Consider the following 19,012-nt stretch of genomic DNA (forward strand, 5'->3'; position numbering starts at 1 on the left):
CTGGTGACATGCTGAACCCTATCTGGGCGCCTAGCGGATTTTTCCACCCGGCGGGAGCAGCAATCCAACCTACAGGGGCCTGGCGCGTTCACTTCCCCACAGGCTGCACTGGAAATACTCGGAAGCCAAGAATAAGCCCAGCTGGGGCACAACTAACCAACGCCACAAAGGGGGCAGAAAAGAGCAAACCACTCGGAAAACAGTAGCTGAGAAGCTGATACCCCTTCGGGAAATTGGTGCTGGGCCACACACAACAACACCCCGCAAGGAAACTCCTAGACAGTCACTATGGCTGGAAGGGCCAAATCAACCAAACACCTGGACCGCAACACCACTGGCACAACGCCCAACGACCAACTGACCAGCCCGTCCCTACAGTCTTTGGAGAATACTCTAGTGGCGCACTCCGCGCAGTTTGAGAAAGTGCTACAGGCAATAATGGACACTAAATCATCATTGGAAAATAGTATAGACGCAGTTTCACAAGATCTGAACCTCCTGCGAGTAGATCACAGCAAACTAGCGGAAAAAGTGAAATCGAACGAGGAAGGGCTATCTGAAATATCCCCTATGGCCCAGGATAATCGAAAACAGATCCAGCGAATGGACACAGAGCTGAAGGTGCTCTGGAGAAGAGCAGAAGAGTCAGAGAGCAGGGCGCGCCGCAACAACATTCGCTTTTTAGGGTTCCCAGAAGCGATGCGACAACCCGACGCGGAAATTGCTTTGGAACAATGGCTCATCAAAGAGGTACTAAACAGGACCCCACCCAAGTTCTTCTCGGTAGAACGGGCGTACAGAGTGCCGAGCAGACCACCGGCCCCGGGCCAGTCTCCTAGACCAGTGATCGCCAGATTCCTAAACTTCAGGGACCGAGATGCAATATTACAACAGTTCCGCAATAAAGGCCCGTACGAGGACTCGACTATTAATGCCTACCCAGACTTCACGCAGGAGGTGCAGAACCAACGGAACTCCTATGCAAAAATTAAACTGTGGTTACGAGAACATAATATAAAGTACGCCTTGCTATTCCCCGCGAAGCTGAGGGTGGTGTCGAAAGACCGCACCCACATATTCACTACACCAGAAGACGCCTGGACCTGGCTACATGCCAAGGGCCTTGCCCGAACAAGAGAAGACTTGGAGGGGGACGAGGAGTGGCAAACATCTACCTCAAGAAAACGGTCCAAGAGGCGAACTAGAGGCCAACCAAATGACCGTCAGGTGGCAGAAGAAAGAGCAAGAATACTGAAAGAGACTCCTCTGCTAATGCAGAGTAACTCCGCCTCGGTCAGAGGACCCCCTGAGACGGGCATAGAATCGGACGCAGCAAGTTCCGTATCCACGATAACAGGCGAACTAGGAGGGCCGAGAATCACCCCCAGATCAGCTGACAAACTCTAAACACACCCAACAGCTCCCATGGACTGGCGGCATCAGAACTGAGGGCTCCACAGCGCCGGGCGTGCCCCCCACTCCGGGGAGAAGATGAGCATTGATGCTGAAGCGTAATCAGCAATGAGTAACTTTGGTATGAAAGTACAGGAAACTGAGAGGGGACGGCCTGGGGGGGGGGGGGGGGCGCAGGGACGGAGCGCAGACCACACACAAAACCAGGGGGCGCCCAATGACATTGGCAGACTCAGTCTGCGATAAGATGTGAGCCCCGCAAAGGAGTCACATCTGGCATATATGACCACTCTTTCACGGAAATCCAATCGGATGCGGGTTGTAGATCACATAGATAGGTTTAGAAGTTGTGCACAAATAGTAAGCGGGTTGGGGTTTCATTTGGGGAGGTTGGGTTTTGTAATTTAGTTCATACACACACGCCGGATTCACTTAAAACACAGAGGAAAATGCAGCGCATGACCCCTCTAATAAAAGACAGTGCTAAAGGAGTATTGATAAAGAGGACTAGGTACAGAGTCCACATCCTAAACACAACGTGCTACCCCACACACCCAAATGGCGACACACAGGGGTAACAATATAAACCAGTTTGTTATGGTAACATGGAATGTGAGGGGTCTGGGCACACAGACTAAACGTTCCGGAGTACATGCACGCCTTAGGCGATTGAGAACACACATTGCCATACTGCAAGAGACGCACATGCTAAAGCCGGACCTGCGGGCGCTACGCATGAGATGGGGGGGGGGTGGGGGTCAGCTTATAGGTACCACGTACTCGGCTTTTGCAAGAGGGGTGCTGATCTGGATCGCACCCGGGGTCCCATATCAAGTATCGGCACACAAGATAGACCAAGGCGGGAGATACGTAGTAGTGGAGGGCCAATTAGATGGCAGACAGCTAGCGGTGATTGGGGTATATGCTCCAAACACCGGAACTGTAGGATTCTTGGGCTCTCTCACACCGTCGCTATTGACAAATCCAATGGCTCCCGCCCTGTGGGGAGGAGACTTTAACAGCATCCCGAATGCATCATTAGATAGATCCCACGCCCAGGCGAGCTCCACGCTGCATAGGAAATCCCCAGGCCCGCTGCAGGAATGGGCGGATACTATGGGATTATATGACTTATGGCGCCTAACACACCCGCAACAGCGGGAATACTCATTCTACTCCGTCCCGCACAAAACCCACACTAGAATAGACATAATTTGGGGCACTCAGGATATAGGAGCACTACTGGGGGAGCCAGAATACCTAGCAAAAACTCTGTCAGATCACGCACCACTGAGAATAACACTGAACTGGGGCAAGGCACAGCAGGCGATCCCCACCTGGCGATTCCAAGTAACAGCCCTTCAAGACCAAGCGTTTGCTGAAACGCTGAAATCCACATTAAGCCAATACTGGGAGGCAAATGCCATGTCAGCAACGTCACGCGCGATAGAATGGGATGCACATAAGGTGGTGGTCCGCGTTTTTTGCATGTCGTCTACGTGGGGAGTAAGACGCACACTACAGACGGAAGTTTGCAAACTAGAAAAAGAGCTGAGAGAGGCAGAAATAGCAGTAGCACGTGGCGAGATCCCTTACACAGCCCTAAAAGCACGGCGCACAAAATATAATGAGGCAGACAGCAAACTCCGATGTCACGACTATAACTATCATCTAATGCGTCTACAAACAGAAGGGGACAGGTCAAGCAGAAGGCTGGCGTGGCTACTGCGCGAGGATAGACAACAACCCCCAATCGGAGCCATTCGAACTAACACACATGATATGTCCACTACACAAGTTGAGATAAACGAAAGGTTCAGAGAATACTACTCGCAGCTATACACTAAACGTACATCGTGCACCCCCTCGCAACTCGAATCCTTTCTGTCGGGCTCTGTCCTACCACAGCTAACACAAACTGACAGGGAACTCCTGAGTTCCCCTTGTCCCTGGGAGAACTAGAATCAGCCTTAGCGCAGATGCCCAGGAATAAAATACCTGGTGCTGATGGCCTCCCACTAGAATACTACACGGCTTACTTGACCTCCCTAAAGCCCCACCTGCTGAAGGTGTTTGAGGAAGCGTGGACAATAGAGAATCTCCCCTCGTCACAGAGAGAAGCCCTGATAGTGGTGATCCCCAAACAAGGGCGTGACCCCACAGAAGTTAAATCCTACAGACCACTATCGCTCCTAAATTTAGACTGCAAAATTTTAGGCAAAATTCTGGCAAATAGACTAGCCCCTATCATGCACACTATAATACACGACGACCAAAATGGCTTTATACCAAAGCGCAACACCTTTTTAAATATCCGTAGATTACTGTCCATAATGGGTGTTACCCCCTCAGATGCACACGAAGAAATGGTGCTCTCACTGGATATTGAAAAGGCGTTCGATAAGCTCGAGTGGGACTACCTGCTGACCACAATGAATCGTATGGGAATAGGCCCCAATTACATACGCTGGATTCGGACACTATACTCAGACCCTCAAGCCAGGGTGAAGACGGGCGGGGTAATTTCCGACAGCTTTTCAATTACAAGAGGCACAAGACAGGGTTGTCCACTATCCCCATTGTTATTTGCAATAGCAATGGAGCCACTTGCGGCAAGGGTACGCTCCATGGCACAGAGTTGGGGGATAGTTAGGAATGGGGTCCACCACATAATAACGCTATATGCAGACGATGCATTAATATATGTTCGGAAAGGGCAGGATGCTGTCCCCTCAGTAATATCACTGCTAGCTGAGTTCGAAGGTCTATCAGGCTTAGTGGTGAACTGGGAAAAGTCATGTGCGTTCCCACTTGCAAAGCGGCCGCCCGAGAGACAAGGGGCTCCCCCACTCGGGCGCTTAAAATGGTGTCCTACGACGTTTAAATATCTAGTGATTAATATATACCACGACACAGTAGATCTCAGAGATAGCAACTTGGGCAGGGCGCTGGCCGCTACAAAAGGAACAATTTTGGAACAAACTGCCACTCTCCCCACCAGGGAAGGTGGCGATCGCAAACATGCTGATTCTGCCCAGACTACTATACTATTTCGCGGCTCTTCCGATCATTATTCCTAAAAGCTTCTTTGGGAATTTGAATTCAGTCCTGCGGTGGCTCATCTGGGGCGGGGCTGAGCGCGGGTGGCCCTTCACATACTGCAGCGTCCGGTGGAAGTGGGGGGCCCCCAACTTTGAACGCTACTGCGCAGCAGCACAACTACAGTGGGTTCAGTATTGGATACACAGACCGGCAACGGCGGAGACAGAGTGGATGCAGACTTGGTTGGAGGGCGCCCCCTTGCTACAATGGTTGGCGTCCAAACACCCCAAGTCAAGGAACGCCAGCCCACTGATGGAGGCTGCACACGCTTGCTGGGTCAAATATGTACAGGGAGGGAGTTTCGTACTCCCCTATTCTCCATGCATCCCATTGGACCACCTGCCGGAGTGGTCGGGAGTCTGCGCGCAGGTAGCGGCAGTGTGGACGGAGGCGAGGGTGCAGACAGTAGGCGACTGCTTTGAGGATGGAATGCTCATGTCGTTTGAGGCAATACAGGATCTCACCAAGATAAATCCTGGTCAATTCCTGACATACCATGCCATAAGCCATGCAATCAAAAAAACATGGGGGCAGGGCAATAGTGAACCAGAATCCTCTCCTATAATCCACCATATTCTACAACACGACGCCCAAATAAAAGTAATATCTAGCCTATATAAAATCCTGAATAAACCTCCAGAGCCGCATGCGGAGAAAGCAAGGGAGAGATGGAACTCCGTCCTCCCCGACCAGATCTCACAAGCTGAGTGGCAGAACGCTTTACACCACGCCCGTGGAGTGTCAAGGAATCCCAGATTTAGATACACCCAGTTCAATTACACACACCAAACATATCTGTCTCCAGCCAGGATAAAGCGCATGTTTCCGGACTCGGACCCGTCCTGCCCCAGATGCAAAGCGCCGCTAGCTCACTTTTATCACATGGTCTGGGAGTGCCCTAACATACAAAAAGCATGGTCGGAGGTAGTCCGGGAGATCTCCGAATTGACAGGGCTAACTCTGTCAACAGAACCCAAATCCTGCCTACTGGGAATCAGGACGAGATCAAAAAACAAAGACACCTGCATAAATTTACAGATTTAGCTTGCTTAATGTACAAAAGATTAATAGCTATGCATTGGAAGGCTCCCACGGCACCTGTTCGGAAAACTTGGAACATACTAACACTATGTTGGGCCCGCACGGAACATCAAGTATTGAAAAAGTTGGTGCGAGAAGGACAACAACATACGGGAAGTGCAGTATGGGAGACACTAGTAGCTAAACTTGAGGCAAAAAACAACGATAAATCCCCATAAGCCGGGAATGCAATGATAGGTTGGACAACGTGTCTACACTTACGCACTTTCCGCTAACGACACAATCCATGCGCGGTATATATAGAGTCTCGGCGGCCTGCATACCCCTCCTCCTGACACACTAGTTGCCCATTGGCCCGTAAACGCGCGAATAAACACAGCATAATGGACTAGCGCCCACTCTCTACACTCTCTGGAAGTGACAGGCCCCATCCCGAGCTACTGCCACACGCCTGGCGAAACAGTCCCAGCAACAACAAAAATTCCATATTAATCATAAATGGGGTTTACCCATCAGCTAATTAGCACACGATTAAGGTCTTCGCTAAACGCAGTTAGGAATGAGATGGAAGGTTTAACAGTGGTCCGAGCCGTGTGTGGTGGGAGGGGACTAGGGGTATCATATGTTTTCTTTTAAGCAGATATATTGTAATCCTGTGGTTGAAGTTGCTACGTCTTGTAATGTATATCTGAAATATAAAATCAATAAAATATATATAAAAAAAATGAAAGTTAATTGTGATTGTTTTCTCACCAGGTTGGAATTAATTCTAAAGAACCTGAGAGGATCTACTTACTAAACTTGAGCAAGGGATAGCAGATATTTGGGCAGACCTAGTTTGTGTCTGTGCACTGGTTTCGGCACCGCTGAGGGCTAATCAGTCCGCTTAAACTCAAATCTTCATTTAAGGCCCACTGTTTCTTCCCGCCATGCCGCCCCCTCCACTGGGGGGTGCCCAGCCCCTGGCTACTGATTCACTCAGCGTGGCGGACCCAGCAGATTTCTTACCTTGTAGGTCTGTCCAGTCTTCTAACAATGGGTACATTTAATTGCATGAGGGTGGCACATCAGCTGATGCCCCCCAACACCCACACTTATGTTTTTCCCCAGAGTCTGCTTCTTTTTTCATCTCCCTCGAAAGAATTCCCCTTTTAAATCAAGCAAAGGCGGAATCATTGTTTGATCTAAAATATAAAGTTATGCATTGGGTTAGAGCGAACTCAGGTTGGGCAGGTAACCTCTCAACAGAGATCCTTACAGTTAGACTGTCAGGAGAATGCCAAGAACCAAAATAATTGCCAGGGCACTGTGCTGTTAATTTTAGAATGGTGCAGCAGGTATTTGCAGCTTTGAATCACCTGGCTGATTACCATGGATGAATTAGAGCTCTCCGTCTGGGATTATCTCATAAACCCCCACATCTTCTTGGTAGGGTGGAAGAAGGCCTCCAACAGAGTAAGGTCAAGTCTGCTGCTGCACCTCGGGCTCCATTGATTCCCCTGGGTGTACATTTTTCTCCCCTTAGCAACTTGCAAGAAATTGAGTGACATTTGTTGTTGCCTGCTACTTGTTCTCCTCTTCCTTCTGTCCCAGAATGTGATTCCTTTATGAGCCCAGTTTTTAAAGTTAATCCAAGGTCAAGCTGAAGTCCATTACCAAGCCTAAATTGTGTTGTTGAAATTTCTAATTTATTATCCTGGAACACTGCTGGTGTTCTCTAAGCTATCCAATGAATACTTGTTGGGTTTCTTCAAAGAGTTTATCTAATTTGTCTTCAAGAGACTTGGGCTCTGGACGACTTCTATATTGATGGCTTTGCTTCTTATTGTCCATCTGCTTCTGACCAGGTGAGGGAAGGCCTGACTACTTTAATTCCTATTAAGGTCCCAGCTTTAACAGTTAAACCTGTTGGATCATCCCCCTGGTTTCAATTATTATAGCTAACTGGTCTAGGCCAATTTTATTGATCATCATTGTTCCAATGTTGTGACTGTGCTATATGATATGATTGCTCATTTAAGTTTAAAAAATCACTTTTATTGCCTACTTTTGGTGGGTGATTTTAAATGCACTGTTTGTGAATGTAATCACTGCAGGTGTGCGGTTTGGAAAACACAGATGGACAGGTGATGACTCATTTCAGGCAGTCTAGCTTTGGGGGTGTCCTGACATTATACATTCTAAGGACCTAGGCCCTCATGACGAGGCAGGCGGTCATTAGACCGCCAGCCTCGCTTTGGCAGTCTTACCGCCGCGGACCCGGCAGTAAGGACCGACACATCACGAGTTAGGGGGCTTGGCAGGCACCAAGCCTCCACAACCCCACGGTCCTGCCGGTGCAGTCGCACCGACACGGCCGGCGGTGTACATCGGAGACTGCAGACTGCCAAGCTTTCCATGGCAGTCGCCCCTCCACGAAAACCCTGGCGATCACGCACCTTGTGACAGGAATCCCCATTCCTGACGCCACACATACATGCACACATCCCCCCACTCACACACTCACCCCTTCCCGCACGCATTCACATACACACCCCTCCGCATACATCCACACAGACACCCCCATACACGCACACATACATGCACACATTCATATTCACTCACATACACGTACTCACACTACATCCCCTCTGCATACATGCACCCACACAACTCCCCCCCTCCAGTTTCGGATGCCCACTTACCTTCTTTGTTGAGGAGGTCTTCCGGGAGGGGATGGGTCCTGGCGGCCTTGCACAGCCAGCACCACCACGCCAGCAGGACTCCGCCAAGCCGTATTACAGCTTGTAATACGGCAGGCGGAGTCTTGCTGCCGTGGCGGTGCTGGCGATGCATCCGCTTCTTATGACTCAGACTTCCGCCTAGAAATGGGCAGAAGTCCTCCAAAGACTCCTAATATGGCAGGCACCGAAGGTCTATTGCCTGCAGCAGCTTAGGCAGTCTTCCAAAAAGACCACAAAAGTCGTAATGAGGCCCATAGTGTTTGTGAGAGATTGGGTCCCGCCTTCACTGCAGGTGATAAATCTAGCACTCTTGATTTTATTTTAATTTGACACAAATTAAAGTCTTTATTTCTTGTTTTCAAAATCCTCCCAAATTGCTCAGGTGATCATAACCCTCTGGTAGTATTTTTTAAAGTGGTCAATGTGAAACTAAAGTCCAAGCTGAAAGTGACCCCTCTTGCTTTCAGCTCTAATAATTGCCTCAGAATTAATTGGGAGCACATTGACACGACAAGGTTTTTAGAAAATTTAGTTTCTGAAAATATTGGTGTAAATTATATGTGTCTCTCACAAGACGTTGCTCCTTCTTCTGTAATCAAGGGTTTTGGCACGGTCAGCCCAGCAGTTGCCCAAGTGCTAACCGCAAAACGTTCTCCATCTATTCCCCCTTTACATCGATGGTTTAATGCAACCTGTTTGAAATCACATAAACAGCTGAAGGTGGCCATAAATTCTGCACCAAAAAATAGGGAAAACATCATTCCAGCTCGTAAAGCTTCTAAAGCTACCTTGAAGTCTGAACCTAAAAAATGAGGCATAGACTGACCTTTTAGCAGCTGGGAATGTTTAATCCCGGTGGTGTCCTGGGTTGCCCATTTTATGCAAGCATTCAATTCTCCTGGTCTTGCTTGTATTAATCAGAACAACAGGATACCCTCTGTTGAAGATATGGATTTGGCTCTTAAGTTAAGTCATGTTTTTACTGTTAAGGATGTTGAGGCAGCCATCAAGCATAGCCAATGCAGGAAAGCTCCTGGGCCTGATGGAGTCCCCGTGGATTTGTTTAGAGACAATTGTGACCTTTTGGCCCTTTGATCACAAATGTTTTCAGAGCTGCGATTACTGGCCCTCTGTCCCCCACATAGAAAGAAGCCATTATAGTGCCAATCTATAACAAGCATTGGTAAATGCATTAACTTTCGCCTTTGTGATTATTAATAATTTTTTGTTGGACGTTTTAGCTTGGTGAGCTGGTGTAAAACTGATATGGTAAAAAAATATTTAAACGGGGGTACTTGAATGCCAGAAGGTATGAGTGTGACATGCAAAAGCCGTGCATGTTCACTGATAGATGTAATGAAAATAATAGTACCTTACTGTCTGTGAGACACTGTAGGAGAATAAAGGACAACATTACAATGGTGCAAAGCTAAAATGCATGGGCATGCGACTTTCTAAGAGTAAAGTATGTATTACTGCCAAAAGCATTTAAATGGCTTGTTAAATTAAGAACTAGGCATTGCTTTAATTTTATAAAGAACCAAAAATGATGCACACACAATAGCCTCCCAGGGGAATGAAAATCGGTAAAATGCACTTTAGCTTGTCTGAAATAGCCCATGCGGGAGAGCTTTTCACAACAGGTTTAAAGCCAGTGCTTAATTTGTGCTTGTTGTTTCCGGTGCTGAGCACCGGCACTTAATTTTGAGGGCCGGGGTTTATTCTTCTGCCTCAAGCATTTGCTGTGAGCAAAAGACACATATGGGAAAGACGGTGGAAAGGAAAAACGAAAAAGCGTCACAAAGGGAGAAATTAGAAAGCTGCTAGAGTGAGATAAAGGGGCAGGGAGGGGCTTTATATGGATTGAAGAGGCCCGAGATGGTTTCAGGATTACACCGCCTCAGTATTACATCTTCCCACATTTAATTGTAGCAGCCATATGTTTAAGGGGAGGGCTTTGGGCACCTGCACGTTTTTATTTACAAATTGAGCACTGTTTAAAGCAAGTTGAAGCATTCCTTGAGGGCAGTAAAAAGCAGCACCAAGGTTGGTGGGGGCTCTAAAATAGGCACACTGGATTCATCTATGAGGATTAAAGTCACTAAAGGCAAGCCAGCACCAACCATGTGACGAACAATAAATCATGCTGGCGGTGGGGTCCATAAAATCTCATGATAGGTTAACTGGGTAAATACAGGATTTGTGAATGTGCGTGTCTGAAAACATACATTCCGTCAGCAAGGTTATAATACTACCGAGATGCAGAAGCTTTTAAAAATTATTTTTAAAAAGTGCTTTTGCACTTGGCGTTGGTGGTTATTTCACGGACAGAGTGGTATATGGTTGGAAAAATTCTGGCAGTTAACACTAATTTAGGACACCTGTCTGCAGACTCCACTGCTTGTCGTTCCTCTGTAAGGAAACATGGCTGTTTTATGCTTATTCTAAGTGTGTGAGGAGTGCACACTTCTGAGTCCAGTTCAGAGGGCTCGAACAACGCAAGACCAGGAGCACGTATAACAAGTAAATTAAGCTGAAAACAGAAAAACAATAGACGAGTAAAACCTTTGACTTGCCACTAAATTCATAAAAGGGGTGTCTGGCTGTGAGATGAGGGGGGGGGCAAAAGGCTTACTGTCATACATTGCAACTCTCTGCACCACCGTCTCTGTCTGAGGATTCGCTACATTTATGTAGCGCACACAGCAAAGTTAATTGAACTGTGAAGCGGAGCCTGGAAATGTTTTAAGGTGAATGCAACAAAAATATAAGAGCAATTGCAGAGCTGAGGTCCCCGGCAGCTAAGGAATCCATTGCTAAAAAGATCTGTTACAGCAGATGTAGTGCTGAATGAGAACAGCGCCATGTTGAACTCGTACGAGGTTTCACAAAAGGAGTGGCAAGAACACAGTTTTTTACTGTGCGTGAACCAGAGGGGTTAAAAGTGAAAAGCAGCACCACAGATAAGAGAAATGGCCTGAAAGATGTTGCCTTTTGTGCATTGTAACCAAGGTAGCCAGAGGCTTGGGGAACAAAACAATGCAGCTATGGAGTGTAAATAAAAACAAAACAGCAATAGAATGTAAAAACACTCTTTGGGAGTGTTTGATTTTAAGCAAATGCGAGCAAAAGGAATTAAGCACAGCGCAAGCACTGTGCAGGCAAAACCTAAAAAAACATCAACGTCTCATGGAAGAGACTTTGTTTTCTTGCTTTATTAGGATGGAAGTGTAATGGATGACAGAAGTGACAGAGTTTCTGGAGGCTTGGCACTATGCGCTGTGAACACGGAGTTCTAGTTTTTACAGAAACCCAAGCTATTTATGCTGTAGGTGCATCTCATTTACAAAGAAGAAATGTAATAATGCAGAAATATTTTTAATATATTTAAAAAACGGAAATGCACATCTGGAAGTTGTAAAATAATAAACAAAACTTTGTTACAATACAGAAACTAATTTCTTCACATTTAAAGAGCTGGAAAAGTAAGAACAGCGAGGCAGAAAAGAAACTAGCATAAGGGTTATAGTGGCCGACCTGGAAGCTAGGGAACAGGGTTCTAGTCTCTCCGGGACACACAGCATCCAGTGTTTCTGTGCAAACCACTTAACCTCTCAGTCCTTGTGAATCGGTCGGATACCTTCATTGAGGTTCCGCTAAAGGTAAAATAACAAATTAATTAAGTAAAGAAGTTCCAGCAAAGTGCCTGAAAACAGTAGTCCCCAAAAGCAGACATAATCAGTACTTGGGCCTCAACAAGGACAATGAAATAGTATGCCACAGACAATAGAAAGGAAGGAAAAGTAAGTGACAAGCATAGGAACCAAAGGGAAAGCAAGAGGGTGGGATGTAAGCCCCATTTAAGTTATATGTTAACAATAGATTTCACAAACACAGGCAGGTGCTGTGCAGGCAAAGCCTAAAAAGAATGATAGGAATAATTTGGCCTGTTACGCCCCGATATTCCTATTGGGTTCCACAGTTAAGATCTTGGAAATGGTCCTTTTTAGTGAGACTGGAGGTTTGGGCAGATTCCAGTAACATCCTCTCTAAGGTGCAAAAATGTTACAGACAAGGGTTTAACACTGGTGAACAATGTCTAAATCTTTCCCTTATTATTGGTAAGTATACCAAGGCCATGAAGGGCTCATCACACCTAGCTTTCATGGACTTCTGTGCTTTCAACACTGTTAACCACGCCAGTCTTTGGTTATCCTGTGAAATCTGGTGGTAGAAGAACCCCTTATTATTCTTCTGCATTGCCGCCTTTGAGAAATCTCAGCTCAGATCCGCATCGGCTCTAGGGGGAACGTACACCATCTATTTACTGTAATCAAGGAGTCCACCAGGGTTGTATTTTTGCCACATCATTTTTGCTTCTTATAAACATCAATGGCCAGGAAGGCCACTTGTTGAAGAAGAAATTGGACTTTCCAAGGGCTGTTTCTCAATTCATTCCAACCCTCCTAAATGTGGACGATGCTGTCTTTATAACTAGGACTGCTATTAGCCTACAGAGAGCACTGGATGCTTTTGCTGAATTTGTCAACTTTAGATCTGAAGATCAATTAGCAAAAATCTTTGAAATGGTTTGTAGGCCAAAGAGAATTAAATCCAAGGCAATTGTTGTAGAGGGTGCTCCTGTTGCTACAGTAGAAAACTTCAGCTATGTAGTGTTACCTTTCAACTCACAATTAAATTGGGATTCTTTCTCACTGCTGAGGGTGCAGCAAATAAATACATCTGTGGAAGCTATTTTAAGATTCACATCCAAGTTAGGCCATAGACCAGTGAGAAAGATACTAGCCCTGTACAAAGCTAAGTGCTATTCAGTTGGTTCCTACGGGGTGGGAGTCTGGGGGTATTGTGACTGCTCCAGACTTCAGAAAGTAGAACATGACTTCCTGCAAAGATTACTTGTGGTGCCTTAGGTTGTTTTTGTCATTCGGATGTTGGCTTAAAATATGTTGATGATGCTTTGGGGCTCGCCACAATGTACTGTGGTTGAAACTCTGGCAAACGCCTGATCTGTGGCTTTCTCAAAGCATCCTTTTGGATTGCCTAGCCTTAGCATACTGAAACACCTTTCCTTGGTGGGTTTATCTTGAGTACTTTTAGTAGGCTGGGAGTTTCTGTGTTTTTTAACACCCCGGACTGAATCTTCCCACTCTGTAAAGCCCAGATAAAGTCAGCTTATTATGAGCAGGTGCAGCTTACCCATATTTGCAAGGCATTCCAAAGCTCCTCTCTGGTTGATGATCTCGCCCTATCTACTAGCCATGAGCTAGAATTTTATCTCACTTACATAAAAAACAACCGATTTTTAGTTTATTTTACTAGGCTACGAGAGGGGTCCTGGCATTTTCTATAAGCCTTCCCTCAGCAAGAAGCATGGTCCGAAACGTTACTGCCATGCCCTTGTGATAACTTATCAAGGCACATAACAATGCACATTATGCTTTATTGTGCACTTTAAAAATCTGTGTGTTTATTTTCTAACTCCTCTTTTGTGCACATTACTTTCCAATTCCTATAGGATGGGCTTTAGATTTCTCCTGTACCTTGATACGCCAGGGGCTTGTCCTGCTGTGATCTGCTGTATCAGAGGGTCTTTAAGTATCAGGAAAAGATACTGTTAATTGGGCACGGTTGAACTTTTCTGATGAATGTATTCTGGTATTTGAGATATTTTATTGTACTTTTAGACTCGACCAAAGTTATATATTCTTTTATATTTAGATGTTATTAGCTATGCAATTGTGTAGTTTATGAAACGGATTATGTATATAAACTGTACTTATGTTAACTTTTTATTGCTTTACTGCCAGATAAAGTTTAGATTGACTGAAAATAGAGGCATTAAGCTTTCAAGAACCATAGCCACTGCTGAATTGGAACTAGCATAAATGAGACCACGTTTTTTGTTTTTTTGTTTTTTTTAAAGTGGTTCCAGATTTTCATATCACTCAAATGATTTCACCTTTCCAATGCCCTTTTTCGCCAGCTCAGAAATCTCTGCATAAACTAGGTATAAAAAGGGTCCTGCATTTCTAGCTGAACAAACCGAAGACCTTGTTAAATTTTTGTCTGACAACCATGGTTGTATTTCCTCAAGTTTCCTCACTTCTAAACAATTTGCCTTTACATGTTTCTTTGAGAGCTCTGTTATGAAAAAAAACTATTAATTCCATACTAGGTAGGTCTAAATCTCATTCTGCTTGGGGAAAAGAGGCTACTAGAGCACTACTGAAAGATGTTTTGACTTTGACATTACATGGTGGTTACATGGAGATCGGTTCATGAATTCACCAAATATTACTTTTTGCATTCATTCTCCATCTGACATACAAGTACGTCTGGCTTCCGTAAGGAACACATTTCATAAAGTCTGCCCAATACTGTTTGCCATCCTGTTTCTTAAATTGCTTTTTTCAGAAGGGATGGATTTGCTACACTTTTCAGTGTTTGGCTATTGTTTAAGATCCCATTATAGAGAACGAAAAGTGACTTGTAATGCTCATTCTCGATCATCGAAACCTTCATTGAATTTATTAACCATCATTATTATCCCAATCCCACTCATTTCAGAAATAAACTGGTAATGCAATGGTTTCCTTTTAAATTGTGATAGCCTCACTGACTGGAGTAAGTGAATTTTCTGCACTAACAGTATGGCAGTTATTTCTACCCGCTCACAGGAGTGATGTCGTGCTGCATATCCGCTCAGAATGTGCACTGAAGTTGTCTTTTATTCACGTTAACTAGGCAAAGCACCTCCCTTATTAATCCGCGGAAAAGGTGCTGCGTGCTCTTAGTATTAGATGGTCTGCATGTAGTGATTGACTGAATAAAGTGTAAACATCAGTTTCTCATATGTGGGACCAGCATGGGAAGTGCAAATACTTAAAACTACCTTTGCACGGTGGATCATACAATATATAGTTGTTCCTTTTGTTAGCTAAAACAAAGATTAGAAACTAGGCCATGCACTAATTCCTCTAGAAAGACTGCATCTTTTAGGTTTCATGGAGAAAATGTCACTTGTGGTCATGTAAAGCTCTAACCGAGGTCACACATAAATCAAGCCACTGGACACTACTTTTTTGAGTTCTACTAAACACTATGTATTGCCATTCATGAAAAACGGGAAGCAGCAGTAGGACAAGCTATGTGAAATAATCATATTGCAACAACTCACTCTTATGCATCAGCTCTGTAGAGTGGGGGAACACTTCTTTGCATTATGTGCTTAGCAACACAATTTAGTATAGGTCCATGGCGTGTGATATGATATAAAACGTGCAGTCCAAAGATGCCATGTCAAAACGGAGGTCATTTAAAAAACAATCAGTGCCCCGGCAGCTGTCTACGATTATTTCACTACATGGCTCGTGCAAATTTTTTTTTTTTAAACTCAGCCATAACTTTGCTTCCAGTAAATTCATGCTTATCTGCCTTAGACAAGCTTGTGTTGTTGGCATGAACAGTTGCAAAGTGCAAGCAGCATGATTTTTTAAAGAACTAAAATGCATTCACTGGAAATAGCTGGTGGTTTCCTATTTTTGGGGCTTGCTGGGTTGCAAGATTTGTGTTTTGATTAGCTCATGGATCTTTCTGCAGCATGCAACTCAATACACTTTTAAAGCTCTTCATTTATTAGCTACCCACCATGTGATCAGAGACACACTACCCTATATGACCTCCATATAAGATCTATAGAAATCTAGATACTGAACGACGGAGTCATGTATGTTGCATGCTTTCAGAGTAATCAAAACTTTGGCATTTAGTTAGTTTCATAAACTGTAGCCAGTGCAGATCAGAACTAATTACCTGCACCCTCTTCCCAGTAAAAGCACCCCAAAAAGATATTATGTAGTCTTTGGAGGCGTGTGCTAAAAAAATGAATTTTAAGAGGTTTGGGCTAATGTGGGGAAAATAAATTTTAGCATTAATTTAGGTAGGAAGGGATAGAGCCCTTGCTTGATTAATGTGTAAAAATGTTTTCGAATGTGCTGGCATTTTCACTATGGAAGGCTATGAAGGTGACTTAATTTATCATAAAACACTGGTCTTGAAGCCAAAAGAAAGCCTATACACTGGAACATGATATAAGAAAAAAAAGTTACTATCCCCCACACATCTCTATTTTCTTGCATGTGGAGCACTTGCTCTGAAAGCCAGCTCTCTTTTCTTCCTGTAGAAACTGAATCCTGCAAAAACGTTTGAAGAAGGGACTGAGCTGACAGGGACAAGTTAGTTTTTGTCATGTAAAACCAGCATTAAAATATTCTATTACTAAACTGCTCACACAATTACGGCAATTACCTTTGAAATATGGATTAACTACATACACAGTATTCGTCACAGCACTTTATGCTTGCAAGGATGTTACCTTTTGCCATATAAGGCACAGTTTGATCTGCACATGTTTCATTTGTTCTAGGTTCCACAAAGAAAAACAAAGTCTGGTTGTTTTGACCTCGACACATCTTTGTTGCAACTGAAAAGCCTATCCACAAGAAGGTATTTGTATTTTGATGTTTATTGAGATATAAATATATTTTATATGCAGATACCAGTGGGCAAATAAATGTTGAAGATTAAGGTTGTGACTAAAGGTTTTCAGAAATGTATGTTTTTCCCTACTTCTGTGATCTCTTGGTTATAGAGCAAGTCTTAATTATTATAGTTTATGAAACGCATTCTAAGATCGAACACGTTTGATTATGTAACTGGTTCCGTGTTACTATTTGTTTTATTTATCTGAAAGAAGTAAATTTGAATACTCCTTTACTTAAATAGTTAACTATGAGTGTTTTCAAAGTTGCATACTTGTATCAGGATCCTAACAGTACCTTGGAGATAGGGATTAATACAGTGCCTAATTTTTGTACAAATATGCCTGGGCCCTTCTCAGGAGGCCACTGCAGCCTGCACCCCTAATTGCCTCTGCCAGCGCTTCCAAATACAGTATTAACTCAACTACTAACTGTTAGACTTGGCATCCTTGGCGTGGTCTCCTCTAACCTTTTGCCTCGGTTTCCCAGGTTGTTGATGTGTGCTGGACTGTTTTAGCTGTTTGTTACTGTGGACACTTTACCACTGCTATCCAGTGCTAAAGTGCAAGTGCTCCTATGTAAAATGTATGTGTAATTGACTATCCATAATTGGCATATTTGATTTACTGGTAAGTTCCTAGTACATTGCCCAGAGCATGTAAATCAAATGCTACTAGTGCACCTGCAGCACTGGTTGTGCCACCCACATTAGTAGCCCTGTAAACATTGCTCAGACCTGCCACTACAGTGTCTGTGTGTGCGCAGTTTTAAACTGCCAATTCGACTTGACAGGTGTACCCACTTGCCAGGCCTAAACCTCCCCTTTTTAAACACGTAAGACACCCCTAGGGTAGGCCCTTGGTAGCCCCAGGGGCAGGGTGCAGTGTATGTTAAAGGTGGGACATGTACTTATGTCTTTTACATGTCCTGACAGTGAAATACTGCCAAATCCGGTTTTCACTGTTGCAAGGCCTATTTCTTTCATAGGTTAACATGAGAGCTGCCTTTTAAATGTTATTAAAGCGCAGATTCCCTTTGGAAGTAGATAGACGTGTAGAGTTTGGGATCTCTGAACTCACAATTTAAAAGTACATCTTTTAGTGAAGTTGGGTTTTAGATTGTGTGTTTGAAAATGCCATTTTTAGAAAGTAGGCATTTAATTGCTTAAACCATTCTGGGACCATACCTGTTTGTGGATTCCCTGTCTTGGTCAGTTTGATAGTTGGGCTATTTGCACCTCTCTCTAGACAGTGACACAAATGGTGGGGTGTAGCCTGCATATCCTGATGAGCCATCTGTGCTAGGAGGTATGGGAGGAGTGGTCACACACATCTGAAAGGGCTGTGCCTGCCCTCACACAATGCAGTCTCCAACACCCTGGTGTGTGCCTGGGGCATGGCCTGGACAAGGCAGGATCTCACAAACAAGACAGACTTTCCTTTGAAGTAGGCCTACTTCAAAGGCAGAAAGGGGTATAAGAAGAGCACCCAAAACCCCTGAAGATTAGATCACTTCTGGAATCAAGAGGAACCTCTGTCAAGTTGGAGAGCTGAGGAGAAGTGCTGCCCCTGCCTGTGACTGTGCTTTGTTCGGTTATCCTGCAGTTGCTGCTTCTGCCTGTGAAAGAGGACAAAGACTTGACTTTGTTGTGCATTCCTGCTTGAGAAGTATCTCCAAGGGTTTGGACTGCGCTTGTCCCCTGTTTTGAAGTCTTAGGGTCATAAAAGACGTACAGCACCTGGACTCTGTGCTGAGACTCCTGCCCTGACAAGTGGTGCCCAATCCAGTCCCTGGGCCCTTGAAAGGAGAAGCTGGTGAAAATCCAAGAAAAACCGACTTTGGGCGACTCCATACCGATGCCGCTGCCTTATCCCGTGACGCCGCCTGCAACTGAATCTGTGGTCCTTGCTGGAGTGCGTCGACCCTGCACGCCAGATATCGCGGCAGCCCTACTGAAGTCCGCGCCTCCATGGAAGTCGCCACAAATGTCATGGCCGACGCCACCCGATGTGCGCAGATTCAGCGCATCCCACCGCTGCCAGCAATGTTAGAAGTGGGGTCTTTGGGTGGCAGTCAGGTTATCCCCTGTTAAAGCAAGTACCCTCACTCTGGTCCTGCTAAAGGAGAATCACTCTTGGATAACTCACGCTCACCTCCTTGGTAGCTTGGCAC

At 45.0% G+C, this 19,012-nt stretch overlaps 1 protein-coding gene across 1 annotated transcript in view; it reads left to right on the forward strand.

Annotated features, from left to right (window-relative positions):
• ATOSA (atos homolog A) overlaps positions 1–19,012 on the forward strand; it is a 257,996-nt gene that overhangs the window by 139,374 nt on the left and 99,610 nt on the right. The window contains exon 7 of the mRNA XM_069222452.1: positions 16,726–16,805. Within this exon, the coding sequence (XP_069078553.1) occupies positions 16,726–16,805 (80 nt within the window). The remainder of the gene's footprint in view (positions 1–16,725; positions 16,806–19,012) is intronic.

Source organism: Pleurodeles waltl, chromosome 3_1, assembly GCF_031143425.1.
Source record: "Pleurodeles waltl isolate 20211129_DDA chromosome 3_1, aPleWal1.hap1.20221129, whole genome shotgun sequence".
In the NCBI taxonomy this organism is placed as follows: domain Eukaryota; kingdom Metazoa; phylum Chordata; class Amphibia; order Caudata; family Salamandridae; genus Pleurodeles; species Pleurodeles waltl.